This window comes from Carcharhinus amblyrhynchos, chromosome 15, assembly GCF_965287045.1.
Source record: "Carcharhinus amblyrhynchos chromosome 15, sCarAmb.v2.hapA, whole genome shotgun sequence".
Classification (NCBI taxonomy): domain Eukaryota; kingdom Metazoa; phylum Chordata; class Chondrichthyes; order Carcharhiniformes; family Carcharhinidae; genus Carcharhinus; species Carcharhinus amblyrhynchos.
In genome coordinates this window covers 6,998,328-7,023,605 of record NC_137338.1, presented here as the reverse complement: position 1 = coordinate 7,023,605, position 25,278 = coordinate 6,998,328, and the positions used below count along the sequence as shown (strand labels likewise).

Here is a 25,278-nt window from a genome sequence, read left to right as displayed (position 1 = left end):
AGAAATAGGAGCAGGAGTAGGCCATCTAGCCCTTCGAGCCTGCCCCGCCATTCAATAAGATCATGGCTGATCTGTCGCTGCTCAGTTCCACTTTCCCGCCCTCTCCCCATAACCCTTAATCCCCTCTCTTATCAAAAACCCATCAACCCGCATCTTAAAAATATTTAGCGAGGCAGCCTCCACCACTTCAACGGGCAGAGAATTCCAGAGATTCACCACCCTTTGAGTGAAGAAGTTCCTCCTCAACTCCGTTCTAAACCGCCAGTACAGACCCAGAAAGTTGAGGGGGGTCATGACTCAGGTGTATAAGATTATGAAGGGTCTGGACAGGGTGAGGAGAAAGCAGCTGTTCCCCTTGGTCGAGGGGTCAATCATGAGTGGGTATAGTTTTACGGTAAGGAACAGGAGATTCAGAAGCCATTTGAGAAAAAGAAAATCACACAGAAGGGAGTGGGAATCTGGAATGTGCTGCCTAGGAAGATCGTGGAGACCAGAAACCTTATAACTTTTTAAAAATAATTGGATGAGCACTTGAAATATCATAGCATTCAAGGATATGGACAGATGCAGGAAAATGGGATTAGCCCAACTTTACTAATAGTTATTGTAGGTACAGACTTGATGGGCCAAAGATCCTTTTCTGTACTGTATGGCTATATGACTCTATGATGCTCTGATGTATATTTTTCCCCTCAGTCGATACTATGAACAGATTATTTGGTTATCATCTCATTGGTGTTTGTGGGCTGGTTGTGCTGTGCATAGTAGCGTAGCACTTTCCGACATTCCCACAGAGGCAAATGCTTCAAAACAACTTAATTGGCTGCAAAGCTCTTTGGGATGTCGTAAAGTCATGAAAGATGCTGTTTAAATGCGAGTTTTGTTTTTTTTCAACTCTTTAAAATGCTGTAGGACATCTTGAGGTCATGAACGGTGCTGTATAATTGCAACTTGTTTCTTTTCGTTAAGCTGCGTACAAGCCTCCTGCATCAAAAACCAACACCTTTGTTTACATCCTAAAGGATTTCAGCGCCACTTCGGCTGTGCACTCCCTTCATGAACCTTGCAAGCCTTTTAATGTGTCGAGGTCAAGAGAGCTCGGCAGCTGACAGCCGACACAGTTGTGGATTGGGCACTGCGGTGCACTATAATTCTTGAAGTGCTTTTCATTAGTGCAGGACAACACAGCCCATCCATAATCCAGGGGCTGTCCCTGGAGTGCTGTACATGGTATGTTTCACAAGTAAAAGCAGCGCTGTCTTTTCTTTATCTTCTGCAGAGAGGGAAACAGGATGGCAAATCAAAAAACTACAGTGCCTTTCGTGATATCAGGACACCCCGAAGTGCTTTGCATCCAATGATGTACTTAAGTTCCACTATGCGAGAAACAGGGCAGTTAATTTGCACACAGCAAGCTCCCACAGACTGGAACGCCATAGTGATCGGATAATTTGATTTTAGTGATGTTGATAAAAATTTGCCAGGTTACAATGATTTTTTTTAAAATTCATCTATGGGACATGGGCATTGCTGGCTGGACCAGGACTTATTGCCCATCCCTAGCTACTCCAGGGCAGTTGAGAGTCAACCATATTGCTGTGGCTCTGGATTCACATTTAGGCCAGATCGGGTAAGGATGACAGATTTCCTTCCCTAAAGAACATTAATGAACCAGCCAATTACATGAATGTACCAACCAATTTCAACAATTGACAACGGTTTCTTGGTCATCAGTAGATTCTTAATTCCAGGAATCGAACCCAGGTCCCTGCTGCTGTGAGGCAGCAGTGCTGGATGGAAAGTGAGCTTGGGCGGACCTGGGTAAAGGGCTCTTTCGGAGAGTCAGTGCATGCTGGATGGGCTGAATGGCCTTCTTCTGCACTGTAGGGATTCAATGGATTCTAAAAAGGAAAGCACCATGGAGAGAAACAGACAGAAGTGACAAAGGAGACGATGAGATGACGATACGACATGAGGAAATGGGAAGGGCGTTAGCCTGTGAGAATTGGCTGTTCATTTGTTTGCAGATTTATTAGTTCACAGCTGAAAGATAAACACTTCCAATCAGCACACAGATGCTGCCTGGTGTGTTTAGGAATTTTCTATTTATCTTCCAGTACCAGTATCCTATTGGGAAGCAGTAGGGTTCAGTTGAATACCATACAGAAGGGGTCAATGGGAAGAAGCTTTACACTTCTGTAACTGGTGAGGGGATAAGAATGTTTTAATAGTCATGGAGTAGGAAACTTCTAAGGTGGAGAGTTCCTGACATAAATTGCTTGCAAGCCATCCACTCGGGAACACAGAATGCAATATGTTCCTGTACTGGGCCAATGGGGAGTCAGGTCAAGGAAGTTAAGTGTTTTTGTTTCTCTGGTTAAAATCTTTACCAATACTGTGTTTCATGTGAGACTTTCCAGAGTCCCAGAGTGAGAATAAATCTATCGCCTCTCCTTTAATTATACTTGTTCTTCATATTGACTGATGTTCTTTCAAGTGGCTATGACAGGGAGGAATGCTGCTTAGCAAAGGCATCAACTAACTCCCCAACCAGGAGCCTGAGTATCAACGTTACACACGAGTCAATTTGAAATGGAAACAAAAACCTAACCAATGCCATGTGGAACTGATAAGAAGTCAGCACGGACCCTACACACTCAGCTCCGGCTTAGCTGTACGCTCATCTTCGAATTAAAAATTAGGAGGTGCAAGTCTCACAGCAGACACTTAAGCACAAATATCTAGGCTGACATAGATGGCACGGTGGCACAGTGGCTAGCACTGCTGCTTCACAGCGCTAGGAACCCGGGTTCAATTCCGGCCTTGGGTCACTGTCTGTGTTGGAGTTTGCACATTCTCCCTGTGTCTGCGTGGGATTCCTCCGGGTGCTCCGGTTTCCTCTCACAATCCAAAGATGCGCGGGTTAGGTGGATTGGCCATGCTAAATTGAACCTCCTGTCAGGGGATTAGTCGGGTAAATGTCTGGGGTTATGGGAATATGGCCTGGGTGGGATTGTGGTGGATGCAGGCTGAATGGTCTCCTCCTGAACTGTAGGGATTCTATGATTCCAGTGCAGCACTGGGGGTGTCCTGAACTGTCAGAGGTGCCAGAAAGTACATGGGCAGCAAGGGTTAAATCTAACTCAATTGAACAGCGTGGCGTAGTTTACCCAAGCTCAATGTGTAGGCTCATATATGAAAAATTAGATCCTGGGCTTGAGAATAGGGTGTTTACGTCTTTCACTTGTAATGTAAAACTGAGGATCCCATCTATCTGGATGGATGCAAAGAATTTGATTGTATTGTGTTGAAGGAAAGTGGTGAGTTATCCCCAGTGTCCTGGCCAATATTTATCCCTCAGTAGACATTTTTAAGTGTAGATTATTTTGGATATTATCAGCATGCTGTATGTGGGATCTTGCTCTCCGCAAATTGGCCACTTTCTTGCATTACATCAGTGAGAGCAGTTCAAAAGTACTTCACTGCCTGAAAAAATACTTTGACATATAGCAAAGGGTGTAGGGTTACAGGGATAGGGCAGGGTAAGATGCTCTGTCAGAGAGTCAGTGCAGACTCGATGGGCTGAATGGCCTCCTTCTACACTGTGGGGATTCTGTGATTCTATGAAGCCTGCTGAGAATTTCAATGAAACAAAATTCTTTCCATCTACTTCCATGTTTTGGAAATCCGAGGAATAAATGCTCTTCCCATTCTCTGACAATTTTAGAGTTACTGATTTAAGTCAAACATTTCAATTGCAACTCTTAATCGAAGCATAAAACTAACAGTTTTCTGCTCTTAAATAAGTCAGATGGTTGTCATCCATGGCAGTCCCATATCACCTTGAGGCTTTTCCTCAATGCCATATTTTATCTTCGCTGAAGTGTTTTCCTGTGTTTTCGTAATATGTATAATTTAATAAATGCAACAAGGCAACATGCTCCATTTCACCCAAAGAAATGTTTCTGTAAAATCCATCTTGCCAACTTCCCAGTTTCATTTGGAATCTCAGGTGTATCTAATTGATGTGTACAAGATGACAAAATGCAAACCAACCTCCTATCTATTGACTCTGTCTACACTTCCCTCTGCCCTTCCTGCCGCTTCGGCAAAGCAGCCGGCATAATTAAGGACCCCATGCACCCTGGACGTTCTTTCTTCCACCTTCTTCCATCGGGAAAAAGATATAAAAGTCTGAGGTCATGTACTAACCAACTCAAGAATAGCTTCTTCCCTGCTGCCATCAGGCTTTTGAATGGACTTCCTCGCATTAAGTTGATCTTTCTCTATACTCCAGCTATGACTATAACGTTACATTCTGCACCTCTCCTTTCCTTCTCTATGAATGGTATGCTTTGTCTGTATAGCATGCAAGAACCATTACTTTTCACCATATGCTAATACATGTGATAATAATAAATCAAAAAGCAGGCATAGACATTCAGGTATCAGCATTTGTCACAGATCTGTTTCTTTAAAAATGGACATCTGAAAATAAGTATTTGATGGACATTTGTGTTGAATAAATGGAAACAGTGGAGTAAGTAATCCACTGTGATGAGTGCTTCAGTCTGCTGTATCCTGCCTGCAAATACCTTGTGTGCGTGTATCAGTAACTTCACCGCACACTTAAAGTTTATTTATATGTCACAAGTAAGGCTTACATTAACATTGCAATGAAGTTATTGCGAAACTCTCCTAGCTGTCACACTACAGTGCCTGTTCGGGTCAATGCGTCCAATCAGTACGTCTTTCAGGCTGTGGGAGGAAACTGGAGTACCCGGAGGAAACCCACGCAGACATGGGGAGAATGTATAATCTCTTCACAGACTGTGACCCAAGCTGGGGATCAAACCCAAGTCTCTGGTGCTACCACTGTGCTACAGTGCCGTGCTGCACGTGTACACCATCTGCCTGTTTGTGCTCTGGGGGAATTGTTACTGTAATAGAATAGTATTTTAGTATTAGTGTTAAATATTAAAACATTAATATTCTCAAACAAAAAGCTTTTTTTTTCCATTCAGGAATGGGGTGATGTTTAGTCATTCCTCATAATTAACTCCATATACATTATATAAATTGAAGCATTTTTAATGAATTCCAATGTCACTCGTTTGACAATAAATCAAATCAAGTCGAGATGGAGAGAGTGTTTCCTCTTGTGGGGCCATCCAGAACAAGAGGTCATAGCTTTAGGATAAAGGGGTGGCAGATTTAAAACAGAGAAACTACTTCTCTCTCAAAGGGTGGTGAATCTGTGGAATTCACTGCCCCAGAGTGTGATGGATGCCAGGATTTTGAGTAAATTTAAAGAAGAGGTGGATAAGTTTTTAATTAGTAATGGGTTCGAAGGGCAATGGTGAATGGGCAGGAAAGTGAAGTTGAGGCTGAGGTGAGATCAGTCAGGATGGTATTAAATGACAGAGCAGGCTCGAGGGGCTAAATTCTCCACTCTTGCTCCTATTCCTGATGCCTTTTCTTATGAAAACTGTAAGAGAACGCTGGGGGAATTATCTTATTCAACACAGCAAGTGGACATCTCGATAAATATAAGTACTGAATGGAAAACGGTGGATAAAGTGGGCATCATAAAATAAGTAGGATGTTAGAATTTATCTATGCAAACACAAATTAAATAGATTCCATTCATTAACTAACATTTTAGCAGACAGTACTTTGGGACAATGGTGGATGGTTAGTTCAGTTGGCGAGCTGACATTTAATTCAGAATAATGTCAACAGCATGGGTTTGATTCATGAGGTCGACTTGGGACCTGATTCTCACATAAATTCCCTTTCACAGGATGGATTACTATCCATCCCTAATTGTTCTTAAAAAGGTGAAGGTGAACTGCTTTCTTGAACCGCTGCAGTCCATGTAATGTAGGTACACCCACAGTGCTGATAGGGGCTAGGGAAGGTAGCAGGGTTTTGACTCAGTGACGGTGAAGGAACAGCAGTGATATAGCTCCAAGCCAGGATAGTGTGCGACTTGGAAGGAACTTGCAGGCAGAGGTGTCCCCATACATCTGCTGCCTTTTTCCTTTTTGGTGGTAGGGGTTGTGTCCGGCCACCTTGATTTGACCCTGAGAATAGAAGGCAATCACAGATTACCACTATGGAAGGAAAAACTACCAAGGAAATGGCCTTGAGTAAAGCATTGGCAAATAACGAGGCAAGGACCTGCCTTTAGAAAGAACACACATCTGACATCTGGTAAATTTAGTGTGGTTGGGAGAATAGGTTATACTGGAACATGGCCCCAGAATCCTCCGCTTTTGGAGTTTTGGTTGCTTACTTCTGAGTCTGTTGATAGATAGATGATGGAGTCTGGTTTTCACAATTAGTCAAATGCACCATTATCTTAGGAACATATGACAAGGATGCTAAACTGCAACTAGAGGGACCTTGATGTTTTTCTTGTCTGCCAATTCCAAGTCCTGTGTACACACAGACAAGTTGATGGTGTAGGGGAATATAAGATATATTATGAGACACCCTAGACACCAGGATAGACCAAAGTGATGTTTTCCAGTCCAAGTACATCTTGCATTCTTGACTCTTCCAATGCACTCCTGGCTTGCTCTCCCACGTCCTTCCCTCTGTAAACTTCAGGTCATTCAAAACTCTGCTGTCCTTATCTTAGTTTGCAGTTAGTCCTGCCCCCTTCTCACCACCGTTCTTGCTGACCAACACTAACCTCCAGTTAAGCAGCACTTTCGCTTTAGAATTCTCACCCATGTTTTCAAATCCCTCCAAGTGGTATCTTTCTTCCCTTCCTACCTCTGAAATCTCCTCTAGCCCCCTCAAACGTCCGAGATATCTGCACCTGTATAAATGCTCATTCACCGGCTTAAGAGAAACATAAAATGTTTATCTGCTGTTTAAAACTATACAGAGGTTTCCAGCCCCATGGCTGCAATCAGCTCCTGAGATGACTCTGGGTACAAAAGGCTGCACTTACCAGGGTCGTTCACCCTCACGCTGCTCCCTGATTAGCTGCTTGGGTCATGTGACACTTACTTTACAGCTTGATCCTCAAAGCGACAATCACCACAGCACCATTTAATCCTGGCCTCTTAAAAAGCCTCCATTTTAGTTTTGCCAGCCACTGGCATCTGTGTCTTCAGTTGCCTTGATCCCAGGCTCTGCAGTACCCCCGTATACCCCTCTGCCTCTCTACCTCATTCCTTAAAATATACCTCTTTGACCAAGCCTTTGGTCATCTGGCCTTACACCTATTTATCTGGTTCATAGAACATAAGGCATAGAAGAGTTCAGCACAAGATTAGGCCCTTCAGCCTGTGTACCGACCATGATGCCAAAACAAACTAATCCCTTCTGCCTTTCCTTGGTCCCCATCCCTCTGTTCCTTGCATTTTCATGAGCTTATCTAACTGCCCCTTATTGTCATACTTCAAATGTCATATTTTATTTTAAGAAGTTTCACAACACCAGGTTAAAGTGCAACAGGTCACCTGATGAAGGAGCAGCGCTCCGAATCCTTGTGATTCCGAATAAACTTGTTGGACTTTAACCCGGTGTTGTGGGACTTCTTACTGTGCCCGCCCTAGTCCAAGGTCAGCGTCTCCACCTCACACTTTATTTTATTATGCTCCTGTGAAATACCTTAAGGCATTTTATTATGGTAAAGATGCTACATAACTAGAAGCATTTAAGGTTACTTCATTCAGATCACTACAGGGAGGCACTTAGCCATCTATGGCAGCAGTGACTGTGATTCCTTTATGATACCCTTTAGGACTTCCTGAGGCTTGGACAGCTCGGTATAAATGACAATTCTTTCAGATAGGAGACCTTTGAATGGACTTACCTTGCATCAAGTTGATCTTTCTCTACACCCTAGCTATGGCTGTAACACTACATTCTGCACTGTCTCGTTTCCTTCTCTACGAATGGCAAGCTTTGTCTGTACAGCGTACAAAAAACAATACCTTTCACTGTATATTAATATACATGACAATAACAAATCAAATCAAATCAAATCAAATCAAGACTTAGAGAAAGTTGGACAATGATTTTGTAATGATTTCTCCAGCAGAAAGCTCATTCTTGGAGATGAGGTGCAGAGCTCAGAAATTTAAATTTCTATACTTACAGAACGTTTGACCGGTCAAGTTTAATTTTTAGTGGACTCAAAACAAGTTGAAAAGTTGATTAAATATTATTTTTAAAAATTTGAGTATCATTGCAAGAGGTCTCAAGATGGCTGCTGTATAAAAGGAAAGAATATGCATTTAAAATGTCATCTTTCACAACCTCAGGATGTCTCAGATCACTTTGCGGCTAATAAAGCATTAAATGAAATGATATATTAGGGGTCTTTTGCCTCGGCTGCGTTGTAAAACGTGAATAGAATAGAGCACAAAGCTCAGATTTCATTTACCTGACAGGGGAGTGTTGCCATGAGATGCCAGCAACAAGAAATTGTCCCAGTTCTGCTGTATTAGCATCTATTGTACTTGAGGCCAAAACATCGTCTGATTTCAAGAAGAAATTAGATATGGCATTTGGGGCTAAAGGGATCAAGGGATACGGAGGGAAGGGGGAATCAGGATATTGAATTTGATGATCAGCTGTGATCATAATGAATGACGGAGGAGACTCGAATGGCTGAATGGCCTAGTCCTGCTTCCATTTTCTATGTTTCTATGGTTCTATTGTCGTCTTAAGTTCACTGAATGATCCACAGCAACACACTGCCACAGGTGAGGAAAGGTGGCAGGTACTGAGTCCTCCCCAGCCTGGACAAGAGTCAACACCCCCCCTACTGTTGGCACCAATCTGATCCACACCAATTGTGTAGCCAACTAAACCAAGCAGCACACCCCCACAGAGTCCAGGCGGGACTTTCCGGCTGAGGTCACTGCAAGGTCAGAAATACCCATCCCAGGTCAACGGACATTTGCACTGCCCGCCCAGGCCCGCTACGAATCCCGTGGCAGGTTGGATGCGAAATTTCCACCCTCCAACTTGCTGTGCCAGCACGCGTACACTTTTGCATGCATTTGTAGCCTGGAGCCAAGACTAGCGATGGCGCAGAGACTCCAATTTCTTTGTAACAGATGGCTGAGGAAGAATCCTGCAGTTTATGTCAGAAAGAATTGCAGAATGATGGTTAACCTGTTTGACCATAACCTGAGTGCACCTTCCTTGACCACCAGTGGGACTTGAAGCTGGAGCCTCTGGTTCAGAGATAGGATCACTACCCATTGCGCCGCACAATACCATCTCCTGCTGTTTTAGGAAGCCCAAACATTCAAGTGCAAATATTAAGAATAATGCGGAAAATTACACTATGCAATCTCACACATTATTCCATTTATTGTATTGTAAAGTTGTCACCTGGCTCTTCATCACTACTCGTTGCCTATTAGTTATAATAATAACAACATAGTTTTATAATAGCACGGAACAACTGTAATTACTATGTACTGTAATCAAGACTGTAATTGCTAAGTTATTAGAGTTTAATTGCAGAATTATTAAATCTTAAAATGGCTTTGGAGTTTTGATCTACTCAGCCTATTCTGTTAATGGCTTGGTGAAACTGGAATGCGTGCTCTGAGGAGAATTGGCAGAGGGACAAATGGCCTCTATTGCGTGAGATAATGGATGGGATTTTCCATGCCCTATGTGGTGGCACAGGTGGCCTGCCATTTACCGACAGCGGGATGATCTGGACCCGTTGCTGTTGGCGGGGTCTCCCATTCTATGCATCCTCCTCCTGCCACCACCGGGAAACCCATGGGCAGGGTTTGCCATTGGTGGGGCTGGAAGATCTGGTCGGCAATAACGGCCAGAAGATTCCAACCAATGTTTTGACAGCTCTGCCTGATATTGCCTTTCTATCTGTGCCAAGGTTAAAGAAAAGAAATATGAAAAAGTTTCAATCTTGGGCAGAAATGACCTGAACAAGCCTTGGTCCGGTGCTAGTGATCACAAGACTATGGGTTCAAAGCTCACTCCAGTATCATGTAGGCTGGTCCATACAGCGCAGCTCTGAGGGAAGTGTGATCTTTCAGATGAGATTATAAACCAAAGGCCCGTCTTGTCTCCGTGACACAGCATCATATGTGTTAAATGCACATTTACTGCTGGATCATTAAAATCCCTCTCTTTTAGAATCATAGAATCCCTACAGTGCAGAAGGAGACTGTTCGACCCATTCAGTCTGCACCAACTTTCTGAAAGAGCATCTTACCATGGCCAATCCACCCAGCGTGTACATCTTTGGACTGTGGGAGGAAACCAGAGCACCCAAAGCAAACCCATGCAGACATAGGGAGAATGTGCAAACTCCACATAGTCACCCAAGGCTGGAATTGAACCTATGTTCCTGGCTCTGTGAGACAGCAGTTCTAAACACTGTGTCACCGTGCCCCCTTGTCAAATGCTTGCTGTCTAAGGAATGCTAACCATGATATCAAGAAGGACCCCAACATTACCTCAGTCAGCAGAGAAACTGAACCCACACGATTGACAACATTCTGCACTACACTCTATTCAAGCAGAGGAGCTATACCTACTCCAATCAGCTCGGATCATGTAGATCAAGCCCAAGACATGAGGTGAGAGCCCTGTCTCACCTTGGATTGGGAATGCCTCAACTTGTTGGGACTCTGAATTGGCTTTAACTTGATTTGATTGGATTGGAATAAAGTAAACAATAAAAAAAATCAATTGAACTCAGCTGCTCCCCCTATCAAACTTGCACATCCTAAATACTTCATTAGCTACAATGAGTTTTCAGATGTCCTGTAATTGTGAAAGGCGCTATATCAATTAAAGTTCTTTATTGCTTTTGCTAGAGCAGTCATTGGTTGTGGTTTTCCAGCTCCACCCACCACCAAGATCATCCAGTCCCTCTGAAAAGTCAACAAAATTTTGACTGGTCGCCACACCCCCAAAGGCCTGTGAGAAACACGAGCAGTATAGTATTGGGAAGAAGTGAATCATTCCCTTTTAACCTGGTCTGCAATGTGTATGTGTAACGTGTAACTCGGGAGTGCAGATGAACTGTACATTATCAGATGGTGATTAACCGAGTCCGTTATCTGGTGTGCGCTGCACATATGCAGGAGCGAACGCTGAGATGTACTGTACCAGATGGGAGTGTGAAGGTTGGCCTTTTCCCTTGTGAGTACCAAACGTGGACGAGAGTTGAGGCTCAAGCACACACAAGCTTCTCAGTCGTGTAGCAGAGATGATTGTGGTCTTATACCATGACGTGATTCAACTTCTACCCTGTGACTGGTCAGGCTGATTTACATGTTGCTCCATCTGTTGATAACACTACGGGGCCATTCTCTTGACCTTTTGTTGTTAATTGAAAGAATTTGCCTTATGTCCAATTAGCACATCCTGTTGCTTTCAGCAATGATGTGCAAAATGATTTATTATTGTACACACACATGTAGAGAGCAGGGCACAGTGGCAAGGTGGATATGTATTAGACTCGTAACCCAGAGATCTGGACTAATAATCTAGAGCTGTCAGTTCCAATGTCACCAAGGGTCTGCGGAGTGTAAATTTAACTAATTGAGTAAAATTAGGAATGATTGGTAACTGAGATATTAACCCATCCAATAGGCCACAAGACCATTAGACACAGGAGCAAAATTAGGCCATTCGGCCCACCGAGTCTCCTCTGCCATTCAATCATAACTGATAAGTTTCTCAACCTTTCTCTTGCCTCTTCCCCAGAACCTTTGATCCCCTTACCAATCAAGAATCTATCTATCTCTGTCTTAAATACACTCAATGATATGACCTCCACAGCCTTCTGTGGCAATGAATTCCACAGATTCGCCAATCTCTGCCTGAAGAAATTCCTCCTCATCTCGGTTCTTTATTCTGAGGCTTTGCCTTTGGATCCGAGTCTCTTCTACCGATGGAAACATCTTCCAGGCCCTTCAATCTTCTGTAAGTTTCAATGTGATCCACCCTCATCCTTCTAAACTCCATCAAGAACAGACCCAGAGTCCTCAAATGCTCCTCATACATCTAATGCCCTTTAGAGGACCAAATCTGTCACTCTTAGTAGTTCTGATTGACGTGTGAATCTAGATCCACGTCAATGTCATTAACTCTTAACTGCTCTCTGAAATGGCCCAGTAAGAAATATGCCGGCCTAAATAATATGCGGCAATAAAGGTCCTATATCAAACCTGTGATGATATATTGTTAGGCGCAAGAATGTCTTGTCTTTTTCCCTCTATTTTGTTAGCCTGAAAGGAGTACCTCGGGGGCAGCATGGTGGTACAATAGTCAGCATTGCTAACTCACAGCACCAGGGACATGGGTTCGATTCCCAGCTCGGGTCACTATCTGTGCGGAGTTTGCACATTCTCCCCGTATCTGCATGAGTTTCCTCCGGGCACCCAGTTTCCTCCCATAGTCCAAAGATGTCCAGGTTTAGCTGGCCATACTGAATTGCCCCTTAGTGTCAGGGGGATTAGCTAAGGTAAATGCAGGGGGGTTACGGGGATAGGGCCTGGGTGGGAATGTGGTCGGTGCAGATTCAATGGGCTGTATGCGCCTTCTGCACTGTAGGATTCGATGATTTTCTCAGCATATTGTGGTCAGACCTCAAAACTTGCATCGTTTGGCTCCAATTTCCTGAAAAATGGCATTGCAGAAACTGCACAATATAAATTCACCAGGATCTGATGAGCAGGGTTACCGAAATGTTCCTTTAACCTCGTCGCCAATATAATAACTCCAGGAATCAGCTGTAAAGGAACAGCTGGAAATAAAGTAAAGCAACAAACCACAAGCCTGTGGTGAACACAAACAGGTCCAAATGTTATTTTTTTAGTAAACGCCCGAAAGACCCCCCATTAAACTAAACAAAACAAACTAAAGGACAAAACAAGAAGAGCAGCCCCCAGTAAAGAGAAGGAACTGCCCAAAAAAATAAACAAAGAAGTACAGGAACTTAAAACATTAAACCGGGTTGTGTTCCTGAGGTTATCGAGCCTGAATGCAACAATATGGTGGGTGGGTGGACCTAGAAATCAAGAGCATATCCACTCGCTTCAAACTTATTGGCCGGAACCTTATGGTGTTCGTGCCCCCAGGATTCTCCCATCATGCCTTAATGACCAGAGATTTGGCTGGGCAAGTTGCCTGATCTCGCTGCAGCGGGAATGTGGTGGGAAAGGCCAGTACGATCACGGTCAATGTAATTGCTTAGCTGAGCTTGATAAAGTGGCAATTAACTAGAATAATACATACAGGGTAATACATTTTGGTGAGTATGGATTGCACCAAGTGGGAACCTTGTTCATTTTCACTGACAGGTAGCACAGGCAAGTTAAAGGTCAACTGCTGAGACCTTAGTTTGACCCCAGCTGTTGAGGTTACTGTGAGTGCTGCCGGAGCTTGCTCTTGGATGCTGTGGTTTAATGCCTTTTATGACATTAAGTGGCATGACCTCCTTCCAGGTCACAGCCTTGGACATAAGAACATAAGAACATAAGAAATAGGAGCAGGAGTAGGCCATCTGGCCCTTCGAGCCTGCCCCGCCATTCAATAAGATCATGGCTGATCTGTCGCTGCTCAGTTCCACTTTCCCGCCCTCTCCCCATAACCCTTAATCCCCTCTCTTATCAAAAACCCATCAACCCGCATCTTAAAAATATTTAGCGAGGCAGCCTCCACCACTTCAACGGGCAGAGATTTCCAGAGATTCACCGCCCTTTGAGTGAAGAAGTTCCTCCTCAACTCCGTTCTAAACCGCCCCCCTTTTATCTTGAGGCTGTGCCCCCTAGTCCTACTGTCTTTTTTGAGCGGGAAGAGTCTCTCCACCTCTATCCTATCCATCCCATTCAACATCTTATACGTCTCAATGAGATCTCTCCTCATTCTTCTAAACTCCAACGAGTACAAGCCCAGTTTATTCAGCCTCTCCTCATAGCTCAACCCCCTCAACTCCAGTATCAGCCTAGTAAACCTCCTCTGCACTCCCTCCAGGGCCAAAATATCCTTGCGCAGGTGCGGCGCCCAAAACTGCACACAGTACTCCAGCTGCGGCCTCACCAATGCCCTATACAGCTGCAGCAAGACCTCCCTACTTTTATATTCAATCCCCCTCGCTATGAAGGCCAGCATCCCATTCTCCTTCCTGACCACCTGCTGCACCTGCAAGCTGGGTTTTTGCGACTCATGCACAAGGACCCCGAGGTCCCTCTGCACCGTCGCCTGCTGCAGTTTTTCGCCCCGTAAGTAATAGTCCTTCCTACCATTCTTCCTACCAAAGTGCACCACCTCACACTTGCCAACATTAAATTCCATTTGCCACTTCCTGGCCCATTCGCCCAGCCTATCTAGATCCTTCTGCAGACTCTCCACACCCTCCGCACAATTTGCCGTTCCTCCAATCTTGGTGTCATCAGCAAATTTCGACACCCTACACTCAGTTCCCTCCTCCAGATCATCTATATAAATGTGTAGGGACATAGAGTGTAGAGTGTATATAGTGTAGTATAGAGTGTAGAGTGTATATAGAGTGTAGGGACATCCTGTCCTCCAACTCCAAATGACAATCCAATGAGCTGGTGGTACAGTGGTTAGCATTGTAGCAGGTGGTGTTAGCAGGTGGTCAGGAAGGCGAATGGGATGCTGGCCTTCATAGCGAGGGGGATTGAATATAAAAGTAGGGAGGTCTTGCTGCAGCTGTATAGGGCATTGGTGAGGCCGCAGCTGGAGTACTGTGTGCAGTTTTGGGCGCCGCACCTGCGCAAGGATATTTTGGCCCTGGAGGGAGTGCAGAGGAGGTTTACTAGGCTGATACCGGAGTTGAGGGGATTGAGCTATGAGGAGAGGCTGAATAAACTAGGCTTGTACTCGTTAGAGTTTAGAAGAATGAGGGGAGATCTCATTGAGACGTATAAGATGATGAATGGGATGGATAGGATAGAGGTGGAGAGACTCTTCCCGCTCAGAAAGGATAGTAGGACTAGGGGGCACAGCCTCAAGATAAAGGGGAGGCGGTTTAGAACGGAGTTGAGGAGGAACTCCTTCACTCAAAGGGTGGTGAATCTCTGGAATTCTCTGCCCGTTGAAGTGGTGGAGGCTGCCTCGCTAAATATTTTTAAGAAGCGGGTTGATGGGTTTTTGATAAGAGAGGGGATTAAGGGTTATGGGGAGAGGGCGGGAAAGTGGAACTGAGCCACGACAGATGAGCCATGATCTTATTGAATGGCGGGGCAGGCTCGAAGGGCTAGATGGCCTACTCCTGCTCCTATTTCTTATGTTCTTATGTTCTTATGTTCTCACTGTTGACTCACAGCGCCAGGGGCCCAGGTTCAATTCCAGCCTCGAGTGTCTGTCTGGGTGGAGTTTGCACTTTCTCCCCATGGCTGCGTGTGTTTCCCTCCGGATGCTCCAATTTCTTCCCACACTCCAAAAGTGTGTGGGTTTGGTGGATTGGTGGTGCTAAATTGCCCCTTAACAGCATAAATACGTGGGGTTATGGGGATAGGACTGGGTGGAATTGTTGTCGGTGCAGGCTCGAAGGGCAGAATAGCCTCCTTCTGCACTTGGAAGGATTCTGTGAAACTATGTCACAGAGTGAAAACCCACTTAACAGCCATTGCCTGTTGTTTAATGTGATGTGCTGTGGTACAGTGGGAGTCAGCAATCCTCCCACTTCCAGGTGCAGATCCCGCACACTGGAATCCAACGATATTATTCAGCCTATTTCCTTCAAGAAGGTGGCTCGCCATCACTTTCCCAAGGCTAATTAGGGATGAATAATAAATCTCGGCTTGCCAGTGACACCTACATCCTGTGAGTGAATTTGAAAAGATCAATATTCTAAATGATATCGCTGCTTCAACACTTTGAATGATTGCCTCACCGTTTTATTTCGATCTGTTTCAGCATCAAGACTTTCGGCTGTCAAACAGGGTGCATGTTTCATAGTCATCAGAATTAGCTTTGTGTAATTTGGTAGCCAAGGAGATCTTTGTGGTAGCATCCCTGCCTCTGTACCAGAAGCTCTTGGTCTGAGTCCCACCTCAAGACACAGTGACCAAGGAAGATGCATCCATAACACAGCAAGACAGGTTGATTATAAACTTGCAAATCTGTCCAAAGCACACCAATGACAGGTGGCAAGAGTGAGAGCAATTCCTCATCAGCTACATGTGGAAAAATATACTATTCACAGCTCCAAACCACAGTGTGCATTATGGCGGTGACATGGTATTGTCACTGGATTAGTAATCCAGAGACCCAGAGTCATGCTCTGGGGACCCAGCAGATGTGAAATTTAAATTCAAAGGGAGCCTGGGATTAAAAATCTAATGCAGGTCATGAAACCATTGTTGATTGATATAAAAACCCATCTGGTTCGCCAATGTCATAGAATCCCATCAGTGCAGATCGAGCCTGCACTGACAATGATCCCTCCCAGGCCCTATCCCTGTAACCCCATATATTTACCCTACTCATCCCCCTGACATGAATGGACAATTTAGCATGGCCAATCCACCAAACCCACACATCATTGGATTGTGGGAGGAAACCTGAGCAGACACAGGACAAATGTACAAACTCCACACAACAGTGACCCAAGCCAGGAATCAAACCTTTCGGGAAGGAAATTTGCGTCCTTACTTAGTCTGGCTCATAGTCACTCCACACGTGGTTGACTCTTAAATGGCCTCGGAAAACACTTAGTTCAAGGGCAATTAAGGATGGGCAATAAATGCTATCCGAGCCAGCGATGCCCACATCCCCTGAATGAATAAAAAAATGTTGCCACAGTAACTCAGCCTCCCTGAATGAACTGTAACACACACTCAGTTCAGCCGATCTGAGTTGTGCTTTCCAAGAATATAGGTTTCTGGTCATTAAGTTATTTTTAAGATGTGGCCCGCATTCATTGCCCATCCTGCATTGATCTTCAGAAAGTTCTAGTCAGCTGGCTGCTTAGCAGACCATAGTCACCAGGGAATTCCTGGATTGTAATGAAGAAATAACAGTATGCCTTCAAATCAGGATGGTATGTGTGACTCGGAGGTCAATTTGCACAAGGTGGTGTTTCCAATATATTTGCTGCCCTTGTCCTTCTAGATGGTAGAGATCAACTGTTTCAGTGGTGCTGTCTGCAGAAAGCTTTGGTGCAGGGTTACAGAGTCTTCTGGGGACAGTACATACTGCGGTCACAGTTGCCAATGATGGAGGAAGCGAATGTTCAACGACTTACCAATTGCTTCTTTCTCTGGTTTTCTGTCTCCTTCTGGATTAGTCTCTGTCTCACCCCTTGCATGTTTCCTCTTCACAGTGATAAAAAAATAAATCCCACCGCTCCCTCCTCACTCACTGTCGCCTTGTAATATTTATTAATACCATGGTCCATTGGTCAGGCCAATATTTATCAGGTAATGAGTTTTCTCTCAGTTGTTGACCACATGGCTGAAATAGGCAACCATATCCAGAATTTAATTTCAACAGGACTCCAGGCACCATAAGGTATTTAAAAGAATACCTCGGTGTTCCATGTAAGAATTGCATTAATTGGAATAATGCATGATCCATCCTTCGCTACTTCCTGTACGGTCGAGATAATGACTGCAGCAATGTTGAAAGCTAATTTGCATGATGCACTCCACTGTCTCAGGAACTGTCATCAGCGGTAGTATTTTCAAGGGTGGATGTCTTTGTACAAGCTGACATCAGCCATGCACCAATACATATTACAGTGCCTCCTTTCATGGTTCTAGGGAAGAACAGCAACAAGATGTGGGAGAAGACGGGTTTACGCTGGTTGAGAAACAATGAGGCTCATTAGATATCATTCAACTTCCTTCCTTTTCCCTGTCCCTGTGACACCATTGATTTAGAGCCCCTTTTTTAACACTAAGCTAGTCCCAATTGTCCACATTTGGTCCAAATCCCTCGATTGCCATCTTACTCATGTAACTGTCTAGACTCTTGTTAAAAGACTAAATTATATCCACCTCCACTACTGCTTCTGGCAGCTTGTTCCAGACACTCATCACCCTCTGTGTAAAAAAAAAATGTCCTTCTGGACACTTCTATATCTCTCCCCTCTCACCTTAAACTGATGCCCTCTAGTTTTAGACTCCCCTATCTTTGGGAAAAGATATTGACTATCTAGCTGAACTATGCCGCTCATTACTTTATAGACTGCTATAAGATCACCCCTCAGCCTCCTACACTCCAGTCTCAGTCTATTCAGCCTCCCATTATAACTCAAACCATCAAGTCCTGGTAGCATCCTAGTAAATCTTTGTCTCATTTGTCTCATCAAAGTGCTGTTGTTGAGCAAAACCATCTCCCTCTTTGGATGGAGGTGTCACATAAAGCACAGGAGATTGGGCATCATCTGTACCAGCCATGCTCCGAAGGAAGTATAACTGCTTTCCCAACTACAGGACTTCCCAAATTCTCTCTGCAGTGATGTGAGAATCGTCAATGTAGGAAAGCCAGAGTCAATTTGTGTACAGCAAGCTCCCAAAAATAACAACATGTTCATGATGAGGCAGTTGTGTTTTGGTGATGTTGTTTGAGGGAGAGTTATTGGGCAGGGGACAGAGAGAGCTTCATTGCTGGAATAGCATTGTGTCCTTTACATCGACCCAAGGGAGCTGGCCATGTTTCAACTGAAGGCCAATGAGGAAGGCATGGCAGGAGTAAATAAGGGGTAAACCTGATGAAGCTGCAACTCAAGACAAACAAAGGAGGTAGCTTGCAATAAACAGAGCTAAGCAATCCAAGGTCCAATGGACCAGATCCAAGATCTGCAGTCTTGCCACATCCAGCCGTGAATAGTGGTGGAAGTTAAACAAGTAACAGAAGAAGGAGGTTCCACATAAACCCCCAGCCTCAATGATGGTAGAGCGTAGTACATCAGATAAGGCTGAAACTCCAACTCCAGACAGAAGTATCGAATGAATGATCCATCTCAGCCTCCTCTGGAGGTCCCCAGACGTCAGTCAGTCTTCAGCTAACTTGATTCATCCCACAAGATAACAAAAGATAGCTAAAGGCTCTGGATAGTGCAAAAGCTATCGATCCTGACAACATTCTGGCAATAGTGCTGTGAAGCTCACTTGATCCGCTGTGGTCCCTGAGGCATAGATACATCCACAGTGCTGTCAGGGAGGGAGTTCCAGGATTCAGTCCAGTGTCATTGAAGGAACGGCCAATATATTCCCAAGTCAGGATGGTAAGTGGCTCAGAAGGGGAAATCCAGGCAGTGGTTTCCGCTGCCGTTATCCTTCTAGATGGTAGTGGTTGTGGGATTGGAAGGTATTACCTGAGGAATCTTACTGAGTTCCTGCAGGGAATCTTCTATTTGTACACACGGCTGCCATCATGATGGAGGGATTGAATGGTAGCCAGAAGTAGAGGTCTATATGTCGGCTGGAACCCAAGGAGAGCAGGAGAGCAGATAAGGACCGTGAGGTGACATTGTGATTAGAATACTAAACTGCTCTATAAGGCATTGATTTTAGAAATACTAAGACAGAGCAAGTGATTTAGAAGCTGGGGCCTGTGCCAAAACATAAACTTTTTCTTCAATTGCAAGCTATTATAATTTTATTATCTCTCTCAGACTCATGGTCATGCATTGTTACAATCTGCTGACATTATTAACAGTTCGAATGTTCAATCTTCTGAATAACATTTTCCACAATTTCCATCCAAGCTTGCTCCTGACAGGGCTCCATGTTTGCATTCCATTCACTCATGTCCACAAGTAGCCTCACAAAGTGAATTATTGAATTCCAGGTTATGTCTGTATGAATCTAATATGAGGAAGATGTGATGTGGAGTTGCCGGCGTTGGACTGGGGTGGGCACAGTAAGTAGTCTCACAACACCAGGTTAAAGTCCAATTCACCTGACGAACAGAAGAACATATGAACTAGGAGCAGGAATAGGCCATCTGGCCCCTCGAGCCTGCTTCACCATTCAATAAACCATGGCTGATTTTTTTTGTGGACTCAGCTCCACTTACCCACCCGCTCACCATAAGCCTTAATTCCTTTACTGTTCAAAAATTTATCTATCCTTGCCTTAAAAACATTCAATGAGGGAGCCTCAACTGCTTCACTGAGCAGGGAATTCCACAGATTCACAACCATCTTGGTGAAGAAGTTCCTCCTCAACTCAGTCCGAAATCTGCTTCCCCTTAATTTGAGGCTATGCCCCCGAGTTCTAGTTTCATCCGCCAGCTGAAACAACTTCCCTGTTTCGATCTTATCTATTCCCTTCATAATCTTATATGTTTCTATAAGATCCCTCATTCTTTTGAATTCCAGTGAGTATAGCCCCAGTCTACTCAGTCTCTCTGCATGAGCCAACCCTCTCAATTCTGGAATCAACCTAGTGAATCTCCTCTGCACCCCCTCCAGTGCCAGTATATCCTTTCTCAAGTAAGGAGACCAAAACTGTACAGAGCACTCCAGGTGTGGCCTCACCAGCACCTTATACAGCTGCAACATAACCTCCCTGTTTTTAAACTCCATCCCTCTAGCAATGAAAGACAAAATTTCATTTGCCTTCTTAATTACCTGCTGCACCTACAAACTAACTCCTTAAGATATCTGCACAAGGACACCCAGGTCCCTCTGCACAGCAGCATGCTACAATTTTTTACCATTTAAATAATAGCCCATTTTGCTGTTATTAAACATAGAATATAGAACATAGAACACTACAGCACAAACAGGCCCTTCGGCCCACGAGTTGCGCCGATCACATCAACACCTATCTATAACCCCCATCCCATAAAACCCCATATATACCCCATACATTCCTACCAAAATGGACGACCTCACATTTACCAGCATTGTACTTCATCTGCCAGACCCTCGCCCACTCACTTAGACTATCTATATCCCTTTGCAGACTTTCAGAATCCTCTGCACACTTTGTTCTTCCACCCATCTGCGAATTTTGACACACGACACTTGGTCCCCAACTCCAAATCATCTATGTAAATCTTAAACAACTATGTTCCCAACACTGATCACTGAGGCACACTACTAGTCACTGATCGCCAACCAGAAAAACACCCAGTTATCCCCACTGTTTGCTTTTTGTTAGTTAACCAATCCATGTCCATGTTAGTTAACCAATCCTCTACCCATGTAATACATTACTCATAACATTGTGCACTTTTATCTTATGTAGCAATCTTTGGTGAAGCACCTTGTCAAATACCTTCTGGAAATCCAGATACACCACATCCACAGGTTCCCCATTGTCCACCAGGCATGTAATGTTCTCAAAAAATTCCACCAACTTAGTCAAACATGACCTTCCCTTCATGAACCCATGCTGCGTCTTACCAATGGGACAATTTATACCCAGATGTCTCACTATTTCCTCCTTGATGATAGATTCAAGCATTTTCCCCACTACAGAAGTTAAGCTAACCGGCCTATAATTACTTGCCTTTTGTTGACCTTTTTTAAACAGCGCCATCACATTTGCGATTTTCCAATCTGCAGAAACCACCCCAGAGTCCAGCGAATTTTGGTAAATTACCACTCGTGCCTTTGCCATTTCTCCCACCATCTCTTTTAATAGCCTGGGTTGCATTCCATCAGGATCAGGAGACTTGTCTATCTTTAGCCCCCCCCCCCCCCCATTAACTTGCCCAATACTACCTCTTTCGTGCTAATGATAGTTTCTAGGTCCTCACCTGCCATAACCTTCTTGTCATCAATTTTTGGCATGTTATGTGTGCCTTCCATTCTGAAGATCAACACAAAATACCTGTTCAATGCCTCAGCCATTTTCTCATTTCCAGTTATTACATCCCCCTTCTCATCCTCTAAAGGACCAATGTTTACTTTAGCCATTCTTTTTCATTTTATATATCTGTAGAAACTTTTGCTATCTGTTTTTATATTCTGAGCTAGTTTATTCTCATAATCCACCTTACTTTTCTTTATAGCTTTTCTTATGGCTTTCTGCTGACCTTTAAAGACTGCCCAATCCTCTATGTTCCCACTAACCTTTGCCACTTTGGATGCTTTTTGTGAAGGAGCAGTGCTCTGAAAGCTCGTGCTACGAGTAAGTAAGCCTGTGGTTACCTTGAGCTGGTGCTGTGAGACTTTATAGACGGGGAAGATAGGGAAGGTAATCAATGACAGATCGAGAGACAGAGTCCAATCTGTCTCCATTAAGCTTCAGAAATTCAAATAAATTGTATTTTCTCTTCTGTTTTCTATTTTAGCAGTGCTTCAAGTGACAATTTCTCTGGGCAAAGTGGAACTCAGTGTGGGCGAGTCCAAGTTTTTCACCTGTACAGGTAAGCTCAAAGCTGACCAATTATCACTGAGTGATTCTGTTACTGTTTTCAATGCCTGCTCAGGCAGGCCAACATTTTAAATCTCAAAACATCTATTCTCCTCTCCCTTGAAATTGTGATATTGGCTTTCAACAAAAACATACCACTCTACTGGAAGGATGTGGAAGCTTTGGAGAGAGTGCAAAGAAGATTCATCAGGATGTTGCCTGGTCTCGAGGGTGTTGACTATGAGGAGAGGTTGAATAAACTGGGATTGTTTTCATTGGAAAGACAGAGGCTGAGGGGAGACCTGTAGAAATCTATAAAATTATCAGACAGGGGGGATAGTTGGAGTCTTTTCCCCAGGGTGGAAGTGTCAATTACAAAGAGGCACAGGTTCAAGGTGAGAGGGGGTAAGTTTAAGGGAAATGTGCGGGGGAAGTTTTTCACGCAGAGTGGTGGGTGCCTGGAATGGCCTGCCAGAGAAGGTGGTGGAAGCAGGCTCATTAGCAACACTTAAGGAGCATCTGGATGGGTGCATGAATAGGGAGGGAATAGAGGGATAAGGACTGAGTAAGGGCAGAAAGTTCTTTAAATTTAGTTCAAGCATCATGATTGGCATGGGCTTGGAGGGCCTGTTCCTGTGCTGTACTTTTCTTTGTTCTTTGATCTTAAACACTGTGACAATGATTGGTAAACTTAGAGTCATAGAGTCAGAGAGATTTACAACATGGAAACAGTCCTTTGGCCCAACCCATCCACGCCAACGAGTTTTCCTAAACTGAACTAGTTTGCCAGCATTTGGCCCATATCCCTCTAAACCTTTCCTATTCATGCACTTGTCTAAATGTGTTTTAAGTAATTGTACCCTCCTCCACCGCCTCTGCTGGCAGCTCATTCCATATACACAGCACTCTGTGTGAAAAAGTTGCCCTTCAGGTCCATTTTAAATCTTTGCCCTCTCCCCTTAAACCTATGCCCTCTAGTTTTGGGTTCCCCTACTCCGGGGAAAGACCGTGGTTATTCATCTTGTCTATGTCCCATATTTTATAAACCTCTATGAGGTCACCCCTCATCCTCCTATGCTCCAAGGAAAATGTCCCAGATTACCCAGTCCCTCCTTGTAATTCAAACTTTCCAATCCCGATAACATCCTTGTAAATCTTTTTTGCACCCTTTCCAGTTTAATTGCATCCTTCCTATATTGTTTATAGAAACAACAGTGGACCCAGACCCAATCTCTGTGACACATTGCTGGTCACAAGCCTCCAGTCTGCAAAGCAACCCTCTATCACCAGTCTATATCTCCCACCAACAAGCCAATTTTGTATCCATTTGGCTGGTTCTCTCTGAATCCCATGTGATCTGATCAGCCTATCAAGAGTGGTAATGTCACTGAACTAGGAATCCAGAGGCTCAGAATAAACTTCTGAGTACAATCTCCTGGTGATGCAATGGTTAGCACTGCTGCATCACAGCGCCAAGGACCTGGGTTCGATCCCCGGTTTGGGTTACTGTCTTTGCAGAATTTGCATATTCTCCCTGTGTCTGTGTGGGTTTCCCCTGGGTCCTCCCACAGTCAAAAGGTGTGTGAGTTAGGTTGGTTGGCCATGCTAAATTGCCCCTTGGTGTCAGGGGGACTAGCTAGTGTAAATAGGTGGGGTTACGGGGATAGGATTCTGGATGGGAGAGTAGTCAGTGGGCTAACCCAGCAGGCCAAATGGCCTCCTTCTCCATTGTAGGGATTCTATGTTTCCTCCCACACCCCAAAGGTGTTCAGGCTCAGTGGACTGGCCATTTTAAATCTCCTGTTAGTGTCTCAGGATGATTAGGGAGATTAGTGGGGTAAGTACTTGGGGCTACAGGGATGGGGCTTGGGTAAGGTAAAAAGATGGGTCAGTGCAGGCTCGAGGGGCTGAATGGCCTCCTTCAGCACAGTACGGATTCTGTGAACCTATGGGTTCAAATCCCACCACAATAGCTGCTCTAATATAAATTCAATAATAAAATCTAGAATTGAAAGCCAGCCTTAATAACGATGACCATGGCATCAACAACATTGATTGTTGTTTTAAAGAAAACAGCTGGAAAACAGGCTTACCTGTTCTGGCCTGCCTGTGACTCCAAACCCACACCAATAGCAACTGACACTGACATGGCCTTGCAAGCCATTCAGTTCAAGGCAAAGACTGCTGACAGACACATCCCATGAAAGCATTAAAATAACATGATTCCAAGATAGCTCTCTACATAGACAACTCTCACCAACTTTTACAGATGCACAATAGAAAGGAGTGTTTCTGGTTGTATCACAGCTTGGTATGGCTCCTGCCCTGCCCAAGACTACAAGATACGACAAAAATTTGTGAATGTAGCCCAATCCATCACACAAACCAGCCTCCCGTCCATTAACTCTGCCTACACTTCTCACTGCTTCAGCAAAGAAGCCAGCATAATTAATGACCCTGTGCACCCTGGACATTCTCTCTTCCACCTTCTTCCGTCGGGAAGAAGATACAAAAGTCTGACATTACAAATGATTCAAGAACAGCTTCTTCCCTGCTGCTGTCAGACTTTTGAATGGACCTACCTTGCATTAAGTTGATCTTTCTCCACACCCTAGCTATGACTGTAACGCTACATTCTGCACTCTCTCCTTTCCTGCTCTATGATTGGCATGCTTTATCTGCATAGCATGCAAAAAACACTACATTACACTGTATGCTTATATATGTGGCGATAATAAATCAAATCAAATCAAAATATGCATTACATCATTAAGGCAGCATGGTGGCACAGTGGTTAGCACTGCTGCGTCACAGCATCAGGGATCTGGGTTCAATTTTGGTCTCAGGAGGCTATATGGAGCTTTCATGTTCTCCCTGTGACACTGTGCCACCATGTTAATCTGCCCTGTAACAGGGTGGGTGAATGTGTGGCAGCTAAGTGTTAAATCTTCAGCCATGAATCTCAGCA

At 44.3% G+C, this 25,278-nt stretch overlaps 1 protein-coding gene across 3 annotated transcripts in view; it reads left to right on the top strand.

Annotated features, from left to right (window-relative positions):
* The window catches only part of ncam2a (neural cell adhesion molecule 2a), a 1,336,232-nt gene that overhangs the window by 902,276 nt on the left and 408,678 nt on the right, over window positions 1-25,278 (top strand). For all 3 annotated transcript variants that reach the window (XM_080203386.1, XM_080203385.1, XM_080203387.1), the window contains exon 2: window positions 22,249-22,323. In XM_080203386.1, the coding sequence (XP_080059512.1) occupies window positions 22,249-22,323 (75 nt within the window). The remainder of the gene's footprint in view (window positions 1-22,248; window positions 22,324-25,278) is intronic.